Source organism: Apteryx mantelli, chromosome 25, assembly GCF_036417845.1.
Source record: "Apteryx mantelli isolate bAptMan1 chromosome 25, bAptMan1.hap1, whole genome shotgun sequence".
NCBI lineage: Eukaryota > Metazoa > Chordata > Aves > Apterygiformes > Apterygidae > Apteryx > Apteryx mantelli.
In genome coordinates this window covers 10,598,482-10,620,975 of record NC_090002.1, presented here as the reverse complement: position 1 = coordinate 10,620,975, position 22,494 = coordinate 10,598,482, and the positions used below count along the sequence as shown (strand labels likewise).

Genomic DNA, 22,494 nt, shown 5'->3' with positions numbered 1-22,494 from the left:
GGGACTCAGCATTTTTCATCTAAAGTCTGTGTTTTGCATGTAAGATGGGAGTGAGATAGATAGATAGATAGATAGATAGATAGATGAGAAACATGCTGAAAAATTCAAATCCTTTCAAATTCAGTGCTGTTATAAAGCCTGATGATTCAGAAGGGTTTTTATTTTTTCCCAGTTCATGTGTCTATCTGATTTCTTGTGGTAACAAGCAATATCAGAGGTTGTTAATCTGAGTTAAAAAATATTACCCTTAAACAAGAGCATTTGTAGCACCGATAATGTCCACTCATATCCAGAAAGTTTCAAGTTTCTGTTTTAACTTCTACGATTTGAGGACTACTGGGGGCAGAAACACTGCTCGTAAAACAGAGTGAGGAGAAAACTGCTGTTCTGAAAATAAATCCATGCTGAGAAGTTTCAGCACCTGTTTCTCGAGGCTCTCTGAGCGTGTGCTATTCCTGACAACGGACGTTTTGATTATAGGACTGTTCCTTAAAAGAAAGCCAAACCCTCATGCTCGTGTGTGATGTTAAGCCTCTGCGGTACTGACACCTTACAGTGGAAAACTGCAGCGTTCCTAAATGTGAATAAACTGCAGTTTGATCTAGTAGTGATACTCCTTTACTCAGCTGTCCAGACTCGAGTTAAAACAAAATAATAATAATAAAAAAAAGATCCACGATTGGAGGGCTTTGCAATTTGTTGTGATTAAGGCCTAGAACATGTGGGTTAATCCACGCTTTTATTGGGGGGGTTCTGCCTCCACGGAGCAAACTGCAGAATCTAGATCATGACAAACTTAAAATCCCAAACTCCTCCCCCGGTTTAAACTAAAACAGCAAACTTCTCTCCTGGTTTAAACTAAAACAGCAAACTTCTCTCCTGGTTTAATGCAGCGAAGTTCTCTCCTAGGACAAAGAGTAAGGGCACGAACAAGCGCTCCCAGCGCCGGGTCCGGTGCGGCTGTGCTATAGGAAGTCTCCTGGCGGGTGATGCTCTTCCCCGTGGTTCCCAGGCGCGGGGGCCGGAGAGCGCGTTCCCACGTCCCCGCGTCCCCGCATCCCCGTATCCCACCTGGCCCCGCATCCCGCATCCCGCGGCCCCGCACGGCCCCGCAGCTGGGCGGCCCCGGAGCGCGGCCCCTCGGGGCGGGGGAGACCGCAGCAGCCGCCGGGGCCGCCTCGCCGCCGCCCCCCGCGCGGAGCCGCCCGGCCCCGGGGAGGGAGCGGCCGCCGCGCCCCGCTCCCCTCCCTCCCTCCCTGCCTCGCTCCCTCCTTCCCCCGCTCCCTCCCTCCCTCCCTCCCTCCCTCCTCGCTCGCTCGCTCCCTCCGCGCCGCCCGGCAGCGCCCGCATGGAGCGGCGGCGCTGAGCCGGCCATGGACCAACACCTGCGCCGGCTGCGGCAGGAGCTGGTAAGCGCCGCCGACGGGGCGGCCGGGCCGGACGGGGGGGCTGCGCGCTGCTGCGCGCTGCTCCGCGCTGCTGCGCGCCGCCCTTTGTGCCGGAGCCTCGCCGCGCTCCGCGGGCGCCGCGGCCGCGAAATGGCTGCTGCGGGGGCTCGGCGCCTCCGCGGGACGCTCCGGCGGGGAGAAGCGCCCGCACGGTGCCCCCGAGCCCGAGCCCGGGCGCCTCGGGCCAAACGGAGCCCGCGCCGGCCGCGGAAGTTGGGAATATGGGAATCATATTCCGCGTTGGCACCTCCGCGCCCGCGCGGCGGACTCCAGCCTCCTGCCTCCGGTGCGGCGGCTGCTGCCAGTCCGCCCAGCCGCGCAGATTAACGCAACTCGCGGCAAGCGGAGTTGCAGTCCCGCGCTGCCGCTTTAAAAAGGGAGGCGAGCCAGGATCGGAAATCAAAGAAACATGCACGGATAGCCCTGGTAAGAATAAGTTTACAGGAATGAAAGTGATTCCAGGGGAACGTGCGATTGTCACCTCTAATGCCCGGTGAAAAATATTTCTTCTTTATTAGGGAACCCTTTGTCATAAATCAACACGGTCTGTTTTCTCCCTCCTCCCTCCCCTATTCAGATTCAGACCTCGCTCACAGAACTTGCTTGGGCTTGTCCTGCAAGCCAGAAGATATTGTTGATACGCCGGGGTTCGCTAGTGATGGATTGGCAGGAAGACCCGATACCTTAAAAAATTGTGTTCCAGTGCCGAGTAGGCTTTGGTGGGGAGAAACGCGTGTCGCACAATAACTAGTGAGACAGTGAGAACAAAAGGGGAAGACAAGGCAACGCAAAAAAGGGTGGGTGAAGTTTCTGAAGGCACAAAAAGCTTCCTGGTTTAGGACTTAATAGGAGGTTGATTTCAACTGATATTTGTGCTAACCGGAGTTTTATAACATGGGCTAATATACAATATTCCTATTCTGCACACATTTCAGGAAATGCACGTTTCTCATGTAAGCAAAACCATTTGAGTCAACACAGAGACATGCAAAGTTACAGCTGTGCTGGGTATCGGGATCAGGGACTTATTGTTCTAGGGGAGATAGCGCCACTTCTCCAGTGAATAGCATCCTGTGAGAGGCTGGCTTGGGCGGCATGGTTTTACTTATGCTGAATAAACCTGGCAGAAAACAGTGACATTTAACTTGTTAGCATTATCAATTAACAGAGGAACAAGAAGACAAACTAAAATAAAGTGAGAGTCACTGGTATACTTTGCATTGGGCATAATGAATGAAGTGCAAACTGTAAATCAGGACATGTACTTTATAATCTGGAAGAACACTAAAATCTCAACGAGTTAGGAGCATACAGCACATGTTCTGAAACAATTACTTTCATCAGCAGCTTAAGTGAGCTGCAGATTACATTTCCTAAAGGTAGGAGGACTGTATTAATTAAAGTAACCATAGATGATATCCTCAGCAATAACATGTTTAAAAAATCAATACTGTCAAGATAGCCTGGAATTAAAATAGATTAATGTTTCCTTAAAGACCAGCAAGCAATATAACTGACAGCTGGGACCATCTGCATTTAATGGCGAGTGGGAACTGAACCTCTTAACCCTGCCTTCTTTACCGCTTTCTTCATTACTGGGCAGGTCATGCCTCCAGATTTAAATGCACCAGAACCAAGAATCCTGTGGGAGGAATGGTGGGAAGGACTTGGTCTGTTTGTGCTCCCAGATAAAGGCAATGAGCCACCCTGTGTGCAGTTAAACCCGAGTCCAGGTCTAGGCACCATTCGGACTTTAGTGACATGGGATTTGCCTTACGCACAACAAGCGCCACAGTCACCTGGAGGGACTGCTGTGCTGCGGAGGAGGGAAGCTGCACGGGGACGCTCTCCAGAAACGCCCCGTTTACAGAACCAGGCTTTCGGGGCTGCTCAGCGTAACATGGGAAAGTTAGAGACCATTTGATCAGCTGAAGTTCAGTTTGCCTCACTTTAAACTACTACAGCTTTTGACTGGGTTTGAGGGAGGCTTTTTTTTTAAAAAGAGTGGGTGTTGGCACAGCTCCCGGTTCGCAAGGGGAGGTTATCTCTAAGCACAATCTATCCCCCACCAGTGTGGGGTTCAAGGATTCCAGTTCCGATTTTTATTGTTCCTGTTTTGCACATTAACAACACATTTAAATAATTGTGCACTTGGTTTGGGTCTCTGTGTGCCCAGACATTTCAGCGCACAGCCTATGGATCGAGATCAAGTCGCAGACGAGCGTGAGTCTGGGCATGCTTGTACCAGTCTTCATGTTAGCCTCTGGGAAAGCTGTGTCAAACCTCCCACAATGGCTCCCAAAGATAAATCTGACCCATTTCAGTCGATGAGAAAGCTCATATTCCGATTGCATGTTTTCCATTGTAAGCTGATAGTTTCTGGCATGTGTGGTGTCCCTTTGATTGGAATTCATTCAGAAGCTTCCACATGCAAATGTTTGAAGCCAGGAGAGTCTCAGCTGACACAGCCATTCATTATAACTGAGTATGTGAACTGAGCACAGCACTGAAGTAGGATTTCCTAAGCCTGGGTCCTTGTCCCAGCGCTGACACCAGCCTGGGGCGCAGTTTTTGGAAAGCCATGTCAGCTTTCTGCACCTTAGTGTCGTTGTGTGTAAAATAAAGAAGACCTTATCTGCCTCCTCCGGGAAGTATCCTGAGATTTATGGACAGAATGTGGTATGTGAGAATACGCATTGTTGGTTTATAGGCCTGGCACTGACTATGTTGTGCTTCTCCATTCATTGTCATCTGGCCTTCATATGGCAATCTTGAAGTATGCCACAGAGCTTATGAATCTTCCATTAATGCAATCAAATTCAATCCTAAAAGTCCTCTTGACTTTATCAGCTGGATTCTAAGTCTGCAAACATCGTTCTGAGGCATAGAAATATGATCTCTACTTTCTGAGTTACAGAATATTATCTCAGCTAAAAGATCAGATTTAACAAGAATTGTCTTGCTCAGGGATTAGAACAGAGGAGTTTCATTTCCGTGGCTCGTGCTGTAGATGGCATTACCTCTGTAAACACTCTCACACGGGGATTGTTTGCATTTATACATAGTAACATCAGCATATGTACAACGGGATTGGGTTTTCAAGGCTCTTCTGCAACAGGAAGAATAAATCAGTTATTATTTATCTAGGGACTGGTAAGTCTTTGGCGTAGATTTATCTCGCGCTTGGGGTTTGTATGGCTATAAAGGGTGAGGGATCACAGTCAAGTTAGCCATAGTTGTAACTTCACTTTGCATATTTTGATCTTTCTTGAGGAATCTAGGGAAAATCTAGGCTTTTCTTTGGTTCTTTTAGGAGGAAAAGTATTAAAGCAAGGATTTTTATTCAGAAACGCCACTTTGACTTCAACTTTTGAACATCCTCCCTACACATTCATTATGCATCAAATTGTTGAGTTTGATAGAGAGTCTGACTCCCTTCTTAAAATAATTCATGCCCTGGTAGACAATCTAATGTTTCTCGCAATGAACATTTTACAGGAATAGAACATTTGGTCTGAGTGAAAAAATACAGCCCCTTTATTTTTAACCTCCGTCTCGCACTGGCTCCTATTCTGGTAACTGTGTGTCATGCTTGAAAAGAGTTCTGCTGTCCTGTCCTTACTGCTGTTTCTGACGGAGCAGCTCTTGTGGTTTGTGGTAGACCAGGCATGAGTGATAAGGCATCAAGGGCTAACACAGCCCCTCGCGGCTCCGACAGGTGGCAACCTGCAGCTTCATTTGTGCCTCCGCTGATAAACTGGTCCCTCGGAGCGCGGATTTACCCACTTCCACTTGCGATAGCGTTAGAAATCTGGTGGGGTTATCGCAGTCTCTTTCCTTGGTGCTGCCCGGAGGGAAGGTGCTATGGAGCAACTTACAGCAGATTTCCTGTCACACGTGACCCGGGGAGAGAAAGAGCAATTACAGGGTTTTGTTTGCTCGCTTATTCCCAGAGAAGACTCCTGAGGAAGAGCGCGGATTATTTTGGAATTGCAGCTGCATGTATTCAAGAACTTCAGAGACCAGATATTCCGGTGAAAGCAGACCACCGGGCTGAAACCTCAGATTTTCAACCATCACCTTCAATGGTCAATCTGTACATTGAGGCTTGTGGTCTTTCTCGCCTCTGTGGTGTGAGGAGAAGTCTGAAAGTTGGAGTTCCTTTTGATCTACTTATTTACTGGTTGTAGAAAACTGATCTTCCCATTTGCCTTTAAATGTGCCACGTGTGAGTGGGCAGCGCAGAGCAATGAGATCACGAGAGAAAGAAAGGTAAGCCACCGCGCAAGGAAGAGCGCCAGCCGAGGGAAGGAACCATGCCTTTTGTGGTTAACATCTGTTTCAGATCTGTTTAACCTACTGGGAAAAGAAATCTTTGGTAAAGTTTCAGTATCCTTCCTCTTTCAGAGAAATTGTGAGTTCACAGTTACCCTCCTTATGTGCTCCTAAAATAATCTAGACAGACAAGAAGTAAAAAAGGGACTTGAAATTCTTATGATAAAATGCAAGGACAAAAAGAACATTGCAGGCCTTTGGCATCCATCAAGCGAAAGCAAAGCAAGGTGCAACAGCAAGCTGGAAGGAAGTTCTCTGAGCCGTGAAACGCTCTCGCTGAAGAGTTATGCCCAGCTACAAACGCAGGCTTGTTAAAGATTAATCTCATCAGTGACCCAAAGGAAAACACAGCAACAATATGATCAGCTCAGCAGTTCTAAAATAATTTTGGTCTCTATTATGTCATCCTCTTTAAATACCAATTGTTTGTTGCTGGGTCTGTTGCCTATCAGCGCTATTATTAAGAACTGCTATTTGCCATTTGCTCTTTCCTGCTCTCTTAGCAATAACTTCCTCTCATTGCATTTCTTTTACCTAGGAACTGGACATCTGTCTTCCTCCTCATTACCACAAACACACTCAGAGCTCATCTTTTCAGGTCTCTGGGCTCAGCTGGAAGCTATGATGTGTTCGCTGGGGTTTTTTCTTTTCTCCGGTCAGCATCAAAAAGCTGCTGCAGTCCCGGGCAGGCCAGATGTGCAGATGGACTGGGAATAAAAACAACTGCGGCTCGAGGGGACTGGTCGGAACTGAACTCTGAGGACTTGGTGAATGCAGATGCTAGTAGGAAAACATTAGTTCCTGAAGTGTGTTGAAAATTTATTTATTTTCTTCTTAAATAGGAAGTGGCAAGTGAAATCTCCCTACGTCTCAGGCATTTGGTTCTGAATATGATAAAATGCTAGTGGACTTTGAGAAGTAAATACCACATTGTGCACCTCTCCTGACTGTGCACCGAGGCATCAAAGGTTTATGTCTGAGCAGCACTTTGGTGTGTTTGCATGCCAATGCCTTCGTACGAAGCTCTTCCAGCTCAGCATGTTTTATTTTTGCACTGAAAGTGCATTTGTGACTCTCTTTCTCCCTGCCGTGGGAAAGAAAACCGCAGTCCTTATAGGTCAAATGCTGCTCACGCTGCCCAGGCAGATAGTTCTGGTGACCTCAGTGGCTCTGGCAGACAGAAGCTGGCCTGTGAGAGTAGATTAAGTCATAGCGCAATTTTGGATAGCTCAAGGCTATTCAGTGGCTTTTCTTGGAAGCAGAGGTGCCAAGCAGCTACTTGTATTGAAGCCCGAAGTATGTCAAATTAGGCACCTAGAATTGACTGACTTGCTGACTTGTTTGCACACTTGGAGCAGGAGACCACCAAGCACATGAAGGGAGGATGCTAATGAACATGATACGATCTCTGATAAACCCAAAGTCTTGCAGTGCGTGACATTTCCCCTGCACTCTGCTCTGCAGCATGGCTGGATGCGGGGTTCTTTCAAGAACAGGTTTGGGATTTACAGCTCTCAAGCGTGCACAAGACAGAACATCTCCTGCTGCCCCGTGGTGGCTGGGTTATATAATGTCGCTTGCATAACTCCAGCAAGTGCAGTCCGTGTCTCTCTCACCACGTCACATTAAGGCTCTCTGGGGTTTTGTGTCACATTCATGCTCTGTTTGAAATTGCACTTTAGTTCACCACAAATTCTGATTCCTTCTACATGAAGTGTGAGACCAAAGACCCAGCAAGGCTGCGAGGGTTGGTCATTTAGCCTTGCACGTCCATCACCGTGCAGTCAAAGCTGCTGCTGGATTTCCTGCCCAGTCTGCAGGATTATTTGCAGTAACTTTTTTCCCCCTAGCAGCCCGGATAATTTAATCTTGACCCTTTGCCAGGGTGGTGGTCTCCTTTCTGCGGGAGCTTGTTCCTTTTCTCAGTTGTTAAAGTCTGGAATGTCTCAGAGAAGCCAGTCTGGACTTGGGAGAGCTGGTATCTTCCCAGCAAACAGGAGAGAATGGGGAAGAAACTGTTTTTTCCAGAGCTTGCTCTCCAGGGTGAGTACTCTTATTTACCCCAGAATAATTACTAGTGGATGAAATCCAAGCTCCTGCAGACTGTTTGGTCACCGAGCAGTCAGTGACTTCACCTTGGGCTGGGTTTCATTCACACTGTTTAGGTCTGCAAAAGACTAAACAGCTATCATGAACGGCAGAAGATAAAGCAGGATCTTTTTACAGTCATAACCCGAGGTTTTAGCAGTGCAGGCAGAGGAGCTGGGCAGGAGGCAGGGGGTCAGCTAACATCATGCCTGTTCCTGGCATCAGGGCTGCGTTTCCTGCCCTCACCCCCCCCCCCTTGGCTTTGCTTAGTCTCCAGCGTCGGTTTTGCCTGTAAAACAGTGACATCCCTGACGTCCCTTCAAGGCGTAGCACGAGGACAAGCAGTGACCGTGCGGTGCCGCAGCCAGGAATGGGGGACACAGGAGGCCCCGCGGTGCCAGGAACGTGCTCATCGCTGTATTCCCGCAGCCCTGCGTGCACTAGCAAGGTGAAAAGCCTCAGGACCTTCAAAACCCTTTTGCTGACGGTGGAGGTCGCATTGCCAGAGGGTCACTGAGGCCGAGTCTGGAGGGCAGGATTCGTCTCACCCAAGAGCAGGTTGCTAGGACAGGTTAGACAGATCACGCCCTGAAGGTGCCTGTTCCTCTCACCGGGCTGTAAAGGCAACAGCAGCAGCCCAGCTCAGCCCGGACATCTGCGCCGTCAGCACTGCAGCTTGGCGAGAAGTGGCCAAACCTCGCAGTCGCTGACGGGAACGTGCTTTCGCAAATGAAAGCGTCTCCCCTGCTTGCCAGGGGCTGCAGCCGGGGCTCGTCCCGCAGGAAGGAGCCACCGGGAACCGAGCTTTTGGGCCGAGGTCGGTTCCTGTCGCGGGGGAAGACTCTGCCCGTCTGCGAGGAAGGAACACGCTGATGATAAACGCTGCCTATGAAATATTAATGCTTAATAGCGCCTTGCTGGATGAGGCGTGCATTGTAATGATACCACCATCACGGGCGAGTTAATTGAATCAATGAGGTGAAGAGCGGAGCCGGCCAGCATATGCCGGCTTCCCGATCAGCCTGGGCGTCACTAACGGGCCCTTGTCGCTCAGCGCGGCTTGAGGGCACCGCGCTGCCTGCAAGGGGATTTGATGAGGAGCGCCCAATGAGGGGCCAGGCTGACTCCAAATCCAGCTTTTTGCAAAGCCCCAGATAAAACAGACTTCCATTAATAAGGCGAGAAAGGTTAGGACGAGAAGCATTACCGCAAATCTGGAGAGGTAAGGTGATAGTTTTGTCTGGGGCTTGCAGAACATATGGCCTCAGCTTTTGTACCGGTAACCTGAGAGCGCTGTTACTGTGCAAGTGGGGCATTATTTGCATATGTGCAGATGTAGAGGTTTATTTGCTGATGTTAATAAAATTAGATAGTTGGAGAGACTTGATAATGTAATCAGAGAGCTAAACACTGATCTTTTCCATATTGTCATAGCTGGTGCGTTCGTTCTGGGAAATAAATCAGTTTCTTGGGAGTGAAGCTTTGAAAATCTGTAATCTGCCTGCTGGTTTTAGGTTCTGGGTTTTGAAATGGAGCTGGAGATTTGTGTTCAGAAACAGGCTTCCACTTTTGGAGCAAGCTTGTTAGAGAGGGTCCAGGGTTTTTTTGATGACTGCTCTTTCTCACTGGTCAGACCTCAGTAAAGAAATGGCTAAATAGCAAATAATTGAAGTAATTTAGCAAAAATGAAGGAGAGGGAAGAATAGAAAGCTTGATAATGTAGAGCAGAACATAAGATGTTTCTGTCCTTTTCCACTGTGAACTGAAGAGATCTGTTGTTATACAAAAATTGTGACGAACCTTTTAAACTGTTTGTTTGTGACAAGGCAGGCAGAAGCTTTTCCTAGGCAGTAGCAATGTCTTCTGCAAACCACCTTACATCAACGTGACATATCTTCACCTCCAGCCCTGCCATCGCCTGCTGTTCCTCCCCCTTTCCTTCCCATTCCCCCCCTGCCTGCTAAAAAAAGGGGCAGCTGTTGGAAAGTATAGCCCATTTGTTTTATGATGCGGCTTTGGGAATATGATCCAGGTCCTACATAAGAAAGAGAGAGCAACAGAGGGAAAGAGAAGAGAGGGGCACTGAGAAGCTTTGGAAAATAACTAGCATATTTGGAGTCTAACATAGAAAGTTCAAGCCTTATAGCAAATTTCAGGGATAAAGCAGAACTGTTACTAATGGTCTTAGCTGGGAATCAGAGATTGCTTTCTAACGGAAATCATTTTAGAAGTTGATTGCTGTTTTAAAAAATTTCAAGTATATTCAAATTTATCTGATTGTCCTCTAGTGAGAGGTGCCTGTAATTAGGGTAGTAAAATCTTAAGTAACATAATGTGATTTTTATTAGTGTTGATTTTTTTTTTATTTTAGCATTTTAGTGCTAAACTGGAGAGCGAGATTCCCAGTGACAGGCACGGTCTATTCATTTTTCTGACTCCTGATTTCAGTTAGTTACATAGCACAAAAGAAACAAAAGCAGCAGAATACGCTAAACTGGAGGCAGCCAAAACCATTCACAGTTATATGCCTTGGGTTTCTGCCAAGCAATTAATGGAAACTCAAATAAACAATTTATTTTTGTTGTCAGGTCAGAAAATCCACTACTTCTGTCAGCTCCTCTTATTCCTAAAGGGTCCAGAATATTTTTAAGCTAACAGAATCTAAGAAATAGCTGATTGCCATCCCATGAAGCGTTTGTAATACAGGTACGACGTATCTAAAATGCGGCAATTCAGGAAAAGACCGTGTTTCCAAAGAGAGCTGCTTTTTTTCCGCAGTGGTAAAGCTTACAGAGGGAGAAAGGGAGCTGAGCCCGGCTCCGCCGCCCTTTTGTCGGCGCTTGCTTGTTCTTTCCTGGTGCCTCCAGCACTGACTCGACGTCTTCCCTTCCTCCCCAGTTGTCCATGAAGGAGGTCGGGGACGGGCTGCACGAGCAGATGAACTGCATGATGGGGGCACTGCAGGAGCTGAAACTCCTCCAGGTCCAGACGGCGCTGGAACAGTTGGAGATATCAGGGAGTCGAAACGCAGTTCCTGGCATCGAGCAGCACCAGGGCTCCCGCAGCGGCAGGGAAGCTCCCCGCGCCGCGCCGGGCGCCGGCCGGCAGAACGAGCGATCGCTGGGGAAGGTCCCGGCGGAGGAACGCAGCCCCGCGCCGGCGCTGCGGTCTGCCGGCTCGCTGGGGCCTGCCGCTCTCCCCGAGGGCAGCCGCCTTAGAGACACCGTCTCCTCCTCCCGAAGCATCTGCGGTGAAGACGTCTGTCGCGCTAACGGCGCTTCCTCAGCTTCGAGCAGAGCCGAGCGCTTCCCCGCAGGGACACCGGAGCCGGGCGGCGGGGGCACGGCCAGGAGTCAGCCTTGCGGAGCTGCCACCGGCGTCCGTCGGGACCAGGCTGCGGGGACACCGGGATGTGGGGATTGCCAGGGGTGTGACGATGGCAATGACTGGACCTCCTCCCTGATGTCCCAGAGCAGGAACCGGCAACCTCTGGTCCTGGGAGACAACATCTTTGCAGACTTGGTTGGGAACTGGCTGGATCTGCCAGAGCTGGATAAAAAGGGAGAAAAGAGTGAAGCGTCCCTGTCTGTTAGCAGGTCCCAGGAGCTCTACAGGAAATTCTCCCTCACCGCCAACATCTTCAAGAAGTTTTTGAGGAGCGTTCGACCAGACCGAGATAGGCTTCTCAAGGAGAAACCTTGCTGGCTACCGCCTGAAGACAAACAGCCTGAAATTTCAAAGAGACCCAAAAAAATGAACAAACTCAAGGGGACTTTTTACTTTCCGCTTCATGGGAACATGCAGAACACTCACAGTAAAGCGGAGAGGTGCCCAAAGGTGGACAGCAATAGCGACAAACCCAAAATTGGAACCAAGAAAGTCCACGATACCATCGACTACCCCCAGTCTGGCTTCGATATTAACACAGCTGTATGGGTCTGAGCTGGGCAGTGCCCACTGCTCTGCCAAGCACTTGTTTCACGCTGGAGATGAGCTGGAGGCCGCACACTGCTCTTCAGGACTCCCCCGAGCTCTTGACCCGGATTGAGGTGGGAGAAGCTTCTCTGTGAAACCCGCCGTGGGCATCGGCTGCCTCCGAGCAGCGTTTTCCAGAGAAGGGCAGCGCGGGGGCAGCCCGAGCAGCTGCTGGCAGCCCCGGCTGTAGAGGCTGGCTGGACCGATGCTTGCAAAAATCACCAGCGTCTTTGGCAGCTTTTAGCGCGTTGGTGCCACCAGCTATGAGCTCCTGGAGTTTGGCTTATGATAAGGACTTCAGGCCCATTCAGGCCATCTCTAGTTAAAATAGCTGCAGCACATAAAATTCACTGTGTGCGTGTGTGCGTGTATGTGTGTTCAAATATATATATAATTTTTTAAAATCTACTCCTACTGATGTGCACTTAAAATTGGGTTACAAAACAGGCAATTTGAATGTTGACCTTGAAGCACTTGTTATTTAAATGGAAAGAAAAAAAATGTATGAATTTATGAGACTGCAGTACTTGAATGATTGCTAATTGCAGGTGTTGAATCCCAGCTTTGTTGAATTTCAACTGTTCTTCTTTTTGCTAAACTGCATCTCCGTTGCGCTAACAGCGCCTCTCCTTCCCCAAGCAGGTCCACCCGGAGCGTAACGCTCCTTTCACTGAGTTTTGCGATACTCAGAAATTCCCTGCTGGTTTGGCTTCCCCCTTCCACGGCCTGATCCCCCGATGTCGCACTGAGATACGAAGCTGCAACAGACCTTTATCGTTGTTGTTTCCCGTACGCTGTTGTGTACAAATTTAGTCTTGAAAGAACAAAGTTCTTCAGTGTTGAGCTCTCTAAGAGTTACGAATAAAGTGACGTCAGTCCCAGAGGTGGTGTCGCGTGGTCTCTCTAACGGCGGCGATTGTGAAAAAGCTCCTTTCGGTCCCGACAGCATTTTCTCAAATGCAGAAGCTTCTGGGCTGGCGCCTGCCACAAAAAGCAGACGGAGCAAACGGCGTTCAGCTCGTCGGCTGCAGCCCATTGCTGCGGCTCCGCAGAAGTTCGGGGCCGGGGAAAGGTTTGAGTGGGAAACCGCGCGGGAGGGAAGGGCCCCGGAGCGCCACGCTCGCTTGCTCCCGGAGAAGGGAGGTGTGGAAGCGGAGCAGGGGCGGCCGCGGCCCGGGGACAGGTCACGTCGCCGCGTGCCTCGTCCCCGGGCTGGGCCAGGGCAGCGCGGCTTCCACCCGCGTCAGCCGTTGGCGCCCAGACGCTCCCTCGCCCGCGCGCGGTCCGGCTGCCGCTCGCGTGCCGAGGAAGGGGGAGACGTCTCCCGTCGGGGGCTGCCCCCACGTTTTCATCAGCTCCGATTCCAACCAGATGGTTCACGCGAGCAGCAGAGTGTTGCGTTGCAAAAACCCGTTCAGCTCACTCCAAGTTTAGGAAGGGCTTGTGTGCACGTACTAATTGTTTTTTGTTTTTTTTTTTTACATGCAGTTCCATTCCTGTTTTAACTTCCCAAGGCAGAGAGGCCAGTGGAGCAGAGGCAGAGAGAGAGGTTTTTTTTTCTTGGAAATTAAATATAGGCGCAAGGCAAGCCCGGTTTGTGCCCATACAAGGAGCGGAGAGTGGGTCAGCATCTGGCAGCTGTGCTCAGCACTTTTTCAGGAACCTGAGTTGCAAGCAAGCTTTTGTTTTTCCTCCACACAGGATTTAGGTCCAGTTGTTTTCTCCCCTCTTCGTTTTTCTGAAGGCTGTTTCTACAGGATTTTTATCTTCTATCAGTAGTTCATCCTGTTTGTCGCAACCAGCCCTTTCTGTAGGATTCATGAACAGGGGAAAGCAGCAGCACGAAGCAGCGCCCCAGCTTTTTCCTGCGCAGACAGCCTAATTTCCCTCCTTTCCCTTCCCCTCCGTGCAGGGACGGGCCCTGCCTGGGAGCAGCCCCAGCCTTGCCTGGGAGCAGCCCAGATCCGGGCTGGATTTGTGCATTACCATTTCACCTCTCCAGGGACTTTTCCTGAAATGATAATGTCTTTTTCTCCTCTCTTTTCCGTGAAGCTGCCATGAGAGAGCTCTCCATTATTAAGTATGAAACCTACCTAATTAGCACAATGACTGTCTTTAATGAGGCCCTAGCTGCGTTCTGCATCTTTGATAGGAGCCGTTAATACCAAACACAGTACCATAATTATACAACACATTCCCCCATGAACTCGCCCCGTGGAAGAGAGCAATGACGAACGAAGCTGGAGTATTCAGATTTATAGAAATTTCTATTCTTGGGCTGTGTTAAGTCCGGACAGGATCAAGTGCACTGCAGTTAATTTGACACCAACAACATCCATTCATATTCCAGGGATTAATAAAGGGGGACAAGGAAAGCTTCTATTCACTGAGCACCTGCTATTTGCACCCGCCAGGAGAAGGTTATTCCCAGCTGCCGGTTCTGCCTCTGGCTAAATGCCTCCTGCAGGAACCTGGAAGCCTCTGCTCCAAGACAGGGGGTCCGAGGCACCGTCAAGCTTAGAGGCCTGCCTCCCCTTTCTTCAGTAATTCATCCCTTTCCTTGCATACGTCACCTGAAAACCTTCGGCTACTGCCTGGGACTGGCCACTTGGACTCGCGGTCCTCGTCTGTCAGTCCTTCCTGGAAAAAACTATACGTCGTGCAACAATCACTGTGCAGCGCACGCCTGGGAAGGGCTCCAGGGCTTCCCGGATTTGGGGCCTGTCACTTCCCAGTCCGCGCCTGCCGCAGGGGGAGAGACACACTACAGGCAGAGACATGCTTCTATATTCAGCATTTTAGCAGAAGGAAGACTCGTGGCCAGTCATCTGTGTAAAAACAAAGAATAAAACAATCTCAGGAGGCTCTGGGGGAAGTTGTGGATGGGAGGAGAAATCCGCTCCCTCGCAGGAATGGGCATGCAAACAGTTGAAGCCCCTTGCTCATGACCCAGATCACATCAGCGTGGTCGTTTCCACGCGCTTCCGGGTGGAAGTAAATGAATGACTCAAAGACACAATCAGCGAGATCGCATAAAATTCACTCCCTGGAGCGTACCCGGCGCTCTGCAAGGGCCGCGATGGCCCAGGACCACGTCGCAGCCCTTCCTCCCCACCTCTGGCTGAGGACAAGCGTCCCCAGGAAAACTCAGCAGCCTCCACGTCCACAGCACTTGCAGACCAGATTTGCAGCCGTGCCGAGAGCTCCGGCCCTGCCATTCTCCACCCTAACACCGGTGAGCAGATCCAGCGCCACTGAAACGGACGGGCGCTGCATCTGGCCCGTATCTCTTAATGTGCAGAGAGGATTTGGCTCTTGAAATTAATAGTGTGCTTCCCCAGGAGCTGCTCTTCACCCTGCCTCTCTGGGCTTCCCCTTCGCAGCCAGAGCCAACGCTAGCAACACATTTTCCTCCAGCCAGATGGCCTCCAGAAGGCTCACAAATGTGCCTGTAATTAAAAAGCCTTTATTTTCTAAACCATTTCATAGCTTATTCTTCCGACAATGGGATGGGGCTTCTCAGGCTAATGCTGGGTAACAGGAAAGGAAAATACAGGCTGATTCCTGCCCATTTTGTTTTCCTGTCGGATAGACGCAGGTTGTGTTTATCCACCTCCAGGGAAGCTGAGAAACCCAGGCGACCACCTCCGCAGCCGGCAGCGCGTGATGCTGCCGGTGGGAGCCGCGCGCTCTCTCTCGCCCGGCAGCAGGCGCTTGCTGAAATCCTTCCCCCTGCCCAGCGCTCGCCCTTCCTAACCATATTTTGATCTATCCCAGCTAAACACTGATGTTGATGCACTTCACTAACCCAACCTTTTTGACCGGAAACTGAACAAATTGATACATTTCCCCTCAAACTGAGTCCGGCAAGGAAGAAACCAATTGCCACATCACTGCTGAAAGAAGAGCAGTTTTGTTCAAAGTCCAATATCATCTCAGTCACTCCAACACATTCCCCATCACCTTCACCACGTTATTAGTCACCAGCAGAAGCTGTCCTAGTGCTTTAAGCAGTGCTTCTAAAAACCGAACCACACTTCTTTTAATATTGCTGCAAAGAGGGTGCATTTCTCCTTCCTTTTGTTCAAGCTCATTTGTTTCCCTGTGGCCTTTCTAATTAAGAAAAGATTCCCTCTTCTTGCTGGCCGGCAGTCTCGCGGGCTGATTTTAAAGAATAAATAAAACCCAATTTGCTGCAACAGTTCATCTCAGCAGAGGCTGGGCTGCAACAGCGCTGGGAACACTGTTAGCGCAGCTCACGTTGGCTCCGCTGCACTGGACAGGGATTTATCCGGGTCACCAGCTCCCCGGTGGAGACGGTTTCCGCAGCCTCCTCGCTTGGCTCCCGCAGCCGGGGACTCGCTGCCCGGCCGCAACGCTCGCGGTCTCCGGTGAGCTCTCCGTACACACGTTTCCTGCAAGAGCTCCGTTGAGCAAAGCCTCACAACCGGGTCAAGTTTCTCAGCTTTCACTGAACAGGAAAGTGAAAGGGGGAAAAAAAAATCAATATCACCAAAAGAAAGCAGCCCGATTCTCCTTGAAGGGGTCTTCACCTTGGGCAGGCACGTAGAGGTTAACCCGGAAAAGCACTTCCAAACCTGCTGAAGTTCAAAGGTGCATGTAGGTCCCGACATGGTCAACAGGACACATGCACGCTCAGGAGGATCCCTCGGGGGTCTGGAGCGGGCGCCGTCCCAGGAACCTCCCTAAAAGAAGATTTTAGCGGCCTCCACAGCCCAGGCGTGGGGTTACCCGAAGAGCCAGGGTGGCTCCTGCCCAGCTGCGGGAGACGGGGCAGTTTTGGGGAGACGCAGCAGCACTGCCGGAGGGGCTGCGAAGATCCCACCGCCCGGGCAATTAGGAGAGCGCGGTCTGCTCCCTCGTTAAGGGGACAAGCTGGCGATCCAGGCTGGACATTCCCGGGGGGCTGCGCTACCTCCGTAGCGCCCGGCTGTTGCTGATGATGTGACATTTGGAAGCTAGAGATAACGAACGTGACTTTCTGTCAGGTTTAATTAGTCCCTTTGCTCTGCCCGTGACAACCTCTGCAGAGGTAGAAGCTGGCTCCTGGACTGCAGGAACATAGCGGTGTTGCCTCCGGTAGCCGTACCGCCAGTGGCGAGAGCCGCGAAGGAATGGGCACAGAGAACGGCCCAGGACTGGGATGATGGCAGCGAAGCCATCGCTTTACTCCTAACTGGGTGTGCTAACACCTACCTGCCCCTGCCCAGCCAGGGCAACGATGGGTCGTTCCAGGCCCCTCGGCATCGCATCTGCTGGTCTCCGTGGTCCGTAACAACCTTCTGGGGACTGAAGAAGTTACTAACAGGACTGATGGACATCTCGAGAGCAGGAGTGTTGCAGAACATCTGTCACCTCTGGTCCAGACTGGAGGCGTTGCAGCACCGGGTCTCCTCTGAGGGTCAGTGTGACACGAGGTCCCTTGCTGGCTTGTCATCTGGAAGCAGTTTCAGCAGCAGCAGTGTGGGCAGAGGTCGCAGCAGTGTTGCAACGCGGCACGGAGCAAGCTCCCCCAGCGCGTCCGTACACCCAGCAACGCTGGGGCAGAGTCCATCCCACCAGCCCTCCAGCGCTGGCCGGTGCAGGCAGCCAAGGAAGCCAACACCGAGTGTCCCGGGGATCTGGTCCCTCCAGCAGCCACGTCGCATCCATCCAGCCCTGCTCTGGGGAGCTGCAGCCACTGCACCAAAGCCACCGATAGCGTCCTTGCAGAGCCAGCGCGTTCCCCACCCGAGGGCTGCAAAACACTCGACCCCGATCGCGCGGAGGATGCGTTAATACGTGAAGGGTCAGAGCAGAGCTCAGAAGCCAGCAGCTCCTCCTGCAAGCTTGCTTTCACGCAGTCCTGTCCCAGGGTCGGTAGCTGCAGCTCTTCCAAGCAGCCTCCTCGCACGTTCCCCGTTCTCCGCTTTTCAGCCTGTTCCAGGCCCGTTATCGGGAGCGGGCACCCAAAGGCGGCCAGCCAGGCACTTATGCAAGCAGCTGCCTGGTCCGTACTCAGTCATGCTAATCAGGTGGAAATTACTCATGATCATTTTTATACCAAGTTTCCTGTACGCTGAATTTCCTGTATGTGTAAAAAGGACAGATCGGGGCCTCTGGATTTAAAAGAATTCAGGAGAGGATCCTTCTACTCACTGCTCATGTGGTTTTCAAACGTCTCATTGACGTTAGCAGTGCTGTTAGCAAAAGTACCCGAACCTTTCACAGAATTTGTGAGTTATTTGCTTTTTTTTTTTTTTAAGGTGTCCCCTAGGATGACTGAGAACAAACACTCCACCTGCAGCTATGAAAAGAATCTCGGGAAATTCACTGGAAATAAGAGGTATTGCTGGGAAAAGTCAAGCAAAAGTCTTCCTTCCAGAGAGGTTTTATGAGACCTCTAAATTACTCTAGTGATGAATAGGATAAAACACTTATCCTGCCTGTAAAGCAGCAAAACCTGCAGTTTCTTACAAATATAGAGGGCTCAGACAAACTCATCGCAGCTGGCCAGCGCAACAGGGCGACCGCGCGGAGGGGCACCGCGGGCCGGGTCTCCGTGCCCTGCCCGTGCGGGTGACGCTTTGCGCTCGGTGCCGCGCGGTGCGGCGTGCGCCGGCCAGCGTACCGGCAGCTAACGCGCCGGCGGAACGAGGCGTCAGTTTGTCGCCCTTGGGGCATGCGTCAGAGCCGGCTGAACAGCTACACGTCCTGGGATGGAAGGGACAAATCAAAGCAGGCAAGTGACGCTCGCCATCGAGATGAGCATCCGGCAGCCCGCGCGGCGCCAAGCGCCTCCCTTTGCTGAAACAAACTGCTTCCAAGCCTTGGCTGCAGCCGCTTTTTCAGTGCCACGTACTGCTGTTACAGAAAAGACTCGGTAAGTGCGTACTCATGCCCTTTATATGTGTGCTTAAATCTCTCTTAGAGCAACCTGTCACTCCTGCAGCACGTCAAAGGTAAATTTCTCTACCAGGGGGATTATGTTCCTAGCAGGGGTTCAGGTTTTTTGCCATAATATGATTTAATGTGACAAGCGTAATTAGATGTGACACATCTTTGCAACAGTTCACTACCTTGGAAAAATCACCAACAAGCTCCAAATACGAGAGAACACAGAGAAGCCCATCTCTGCCCACCGCAGCTGGAAAAAATAAACACCGCGTTAAGGACTTTTCAGTGCTTCCTTTGGGAGACGGCAAAGTCGTGAACACGATACTATAAATTAATAACTCAGGTCCCAGCCTTGCAACGAGAGCCATCTGGCCAGATGCCTTCACCCCTAGCAGAGCCCCCTCGGAGGTAGCAGGACCACGTGCAAAACCAAGGTCCATCGGCGGGTCTCCCCGCACGGACCGAGGCTGCAGTCCTTGCCCTGAAACAAGCAGAAATAGAACCAAACGCACTTGTCTGCAGGAGAAGCACCAAGACGATTCATTATGCACATAAAAATCCATCCTCGTTTCCACCCCGTGGGGCCCTTCGTTTGCAACGCGGTTCCTAGAAGAGAGCATTGCACGAGGCGTATTCGCACGTGCCACTGTCTCAAATTAAAGCGGAGGGTCAATTACGTTTTTCGTAAGTGAGGTTTTTGCTTCCTACCTATGTATTAAATCCCTCTCAAGCAGCAAAGATGAAAGAAACTTTCATCTATATTTTAAGCACCGAAGGAATTAAAGCAACATTGTGGTGCTGAAATGGTTAACAGACGCATACCAGTCCACACCAGTGACAAGGGGCGACACAAATACAGCCACTAAACTCGGTCTTCTGCCTTTCTTGTAGCAGCTATATGTAAAGGAGATGCAAATCTCAGTTCCAGCACTTACCCAGGTAATTAACAGTCTTGCGATGGTGGCACAAGAGCGCTGCAGGACGGCGCACTCGCGCCTTTGCCTGCTTGTAGCTGGAGAAGGACCGGCCTGAGCAACGCAGCAGGGCCGGCGGGGAGGGCACCCAGGGGCCCCAGAAACGGGTATATTCGCAGGAAAAACTGAGGCAAGGCAACGACCTGAAGCCAGGCTCCTCCTCAGACGCAACAGCTCTGCCGCAGCCGAGGAACCCCAAACGCTGCCTTTGCGCTTTTGCTCGTTTTGCTGTTTCTCGGGAGTTTCGGATGCTCCCGACGGCCTCGCTGCCGCTTGAATAAAGTGCGGCATCGCCCGAGTATCACCTGCACGACGCTGCTGGGGCTGGAGACGGGGGGAAAGGGAATTTTGCCCGGCAGGAGCAGGGAGGCGGACGGGCGGGGGGACGCGGGGAGGGCTCGGCGGCAGCAGGAGCGCGCGGAGGAGCACGGCCTCCCGCGCACACACCCTCCGCGGCTCCCCGGGGAAGCGGCAGCGGAGCCGAACGCTACCTCCAGGCAGGAGAGCAGAAGAGCTGCTGCGCTCGCCTAATTGCGTTATTTAACAGGATACCCTCTCGCTGATTTTAATTACTCACATAATTTGGGAAGCAATTCGCCGTACGTCCGTCCCTGCAGGGCGCGGGAGCCTCATTTGAGAGCACGGCTCTCGAGCCCTGCTCGCCGCGGGAGCGGAGAGGACGGGCAGGGCGGGCGGCGACAGCCTGCCTGCCGCTCGCCGCGCTTCCCTGCCGGGGGATTTCTGCCGGCCGGGCAGAGCCCCGGGAGGCGCCTGCCTGCACGAGAGCCTCTTGCGGGAACGGCGATGCCCTGCGACGGGGCGCTGAAATCACCCTATTTATGGTATTTATACGTAGCCCTCCCTCGACGGCTGTACCCGCGCTCCCGCCTGCACGGCTTTCCCGGCAGCCCGGCTGTTTATTTGGGATTTGTGCCCTTTTCCGTAGGGCGCAGAGGAGCCTGCGGCCGGCGTTCCCGGCTCCCAGCTGCCGCCGCCTGCCCGGTGCAGGGCTGCGGGACATTTTCCAAGCAGCTCCTTGTCTCGCTGCAGCCCCCGTCCCCCCTTCAGAGCAGCTGCGGATTAATTGGCCCTTTGATATCGGTGGTTTTCTGCCAGCGACGACTCGCTCCTGCCTAGATGAGAGGGGGGAGAGACCGCGTGTCCCTTCCAGCCAGGCCCAAACGGCCTCTCGCTTCCTATGGCTCTTCCTCCAAAAATCCCGGAGCCAACAGCCGCTCCCGGGCCCCGTTACTCAAACGGTCCCTGTCTTTGTTGACGATTAACTCTGCTTTTAATCGCAGTTCTCCTTCAATTTTTTTTGAATGCTATTGCACGCGAAACGGGGTTGTGCATCCCCCGACATACACTTGTTTGGTTTCTTCACAGGCTTTTGTAAGCTCCTGGTTTAATTAGGATGCGAACAATCCCAGAGGAATGTTTAATTAATATTATAAAGCAACAATGGGATGATTAGGCAAGTCTAGGCAGCTGCTATTTATATACAGGGCATGTGGCACTTGATGGGGGCGAGCGTGTCAAGGAAAAAAAAAATCATTCCTCAGACCTCTCTGTGCAATTTTATTTCTCGTTTTAATTGTCTAGTTCAGTCCTTTTCTCCTCTTTGTGCTCGCTCAGGCAGAGCAAGAGAAACAGAGATTTAGCTCCGAGTCTCTTGTTCGGCTTAATTATAGAGTTAAAGCTTTCCAGCGAGGAGCCTCTCCCCCACCCCTTCTCCTCCATCCCCGACCACGAGGTCTCTAGGAACAACCCAAGAGCAGCCTCGGACAGCGAACGCCTGGAGCGGCCCCGTGCACCCCCAAAGTCACTTTTCCCCCCGCTGCCTCATCCTAAAGGCGAACGCTGCCGCCGCTTCGTTAACGAAGCCGCGCGTGCATCACCTACGCGTGCGGGGCCGAGCCTGGAGCAGCGCGGCAGAACCGCAGGGCTGCGCGGGAACGAGAACGGAAACGGGGCACCGGCTCTTCCCGCGGGCCCAGGGAGGGACGGGCGCTCGCCGGGACGGGGGACCCCCCCGCAGCCCCTACTAAAAATAACAACTAAAACTGATAAAAACTTACAGAAAGCGGAAGAGGAAACAGAAGAGAAGTGAGAAAGCAACAGCAGACCCTGCACCCTACTAGGAACGCACAACCTGGCATAATACAACAGTACATAAATTAGTGTTTTCAAGGGGAAAACGCATGATTTACGCAGGCAGGGAGTAACGCTGTTACTGCCCCCCGCTCCACAACCGCTCGCGGATGTGCCGAGCTTCGTGGCTGCGCCAGGGAAGCCGAGCGCGTGCTAGGCCGGGCCCGGCTTCCCCCGTCCCCGTCCCGGCGTGGGCAGCGCGTGCAGAAAGCCGCGCGGCTCGGGCCTGTCTGCAGATGAAGAAAGCAGGAGAAACGGAAGCAGCTTCAGGCACAACCGGCAGACAGAGGAGCTGCAATCCCGGCAGCCAGAGGAAAGCGGCAAATAGCCTGGGACCAAACACCCGGAGAGCGAGGCCGCCCAAAATAGGCTACTCGGCGCCTACACCACGATTTAGGGTGCCAAGCACCCCAGCACAAAGCTCATTAGAAAGCCCTAAGAGAAGTACCTGCTCTAGCCCTTTTTCCCTAGAAAATCCAGTTCTGCTAGCCCAAAGCCATCGCTTGCATTGCCGCACATACACCTACCTCTTCCAGCTGGCAGAAGAGCGCGGAGGAGAAGCCGGGCAGCCTTTCCTCTCCTTCCCACGGGCAGTGAGCTTGTCTCCAGCTGTTCTCCCCCATCGT

At 51.8% G+C, this 22,494-nt stretch overlaps 1 protein-coding gene across 1 annotated transcript; it reads left to right on the top strand.

Annotated features, from left to right (window-relative positions):
* The first annotated feature begins 1,329 nt into the window (after nt 1-1,329).
* On the top strand, nt 1,330-12,210 carry INKA2 (inka box actin regulator 2). Its single transcript, XM_067310731.1, has 2 exons — nt 1,330-1,409; nt 10,770-12,210. The coding sequence occupies exons 1-2, from the start codon at nt 1,374-1,376 to the stop codon at nt 11,811-11,813; spliced, it is 1,080 nt and encodes a 359-aa protein (XP_067166832.1). The 5' UTR covers nt 1,330-1,373; the 3' UTR covers nt 11,814-12,210.
* The last annotated feature ends 10,284 nt before the right edge of the window (nt 12,211-22,494 follow it).

What these genes read in the sequence shown, in the direction of transcription:
- INKA2 (XM_067310731.1), top strand. Translation starts at nt 1,374, where the DNA reads ATGGACCAACACCTGCGCCGGCTGCGGCAGGAGCTG. An exon ending in GCCGGCTGCGGCAGGAGCTG is followed by an intron (nt 1,410 to 10,769) that starts GTAAGCGCCGCC and finishes CTTCCTCCCCAG; the next exon opens with TTGTCCATGAAGGAGGTCGG.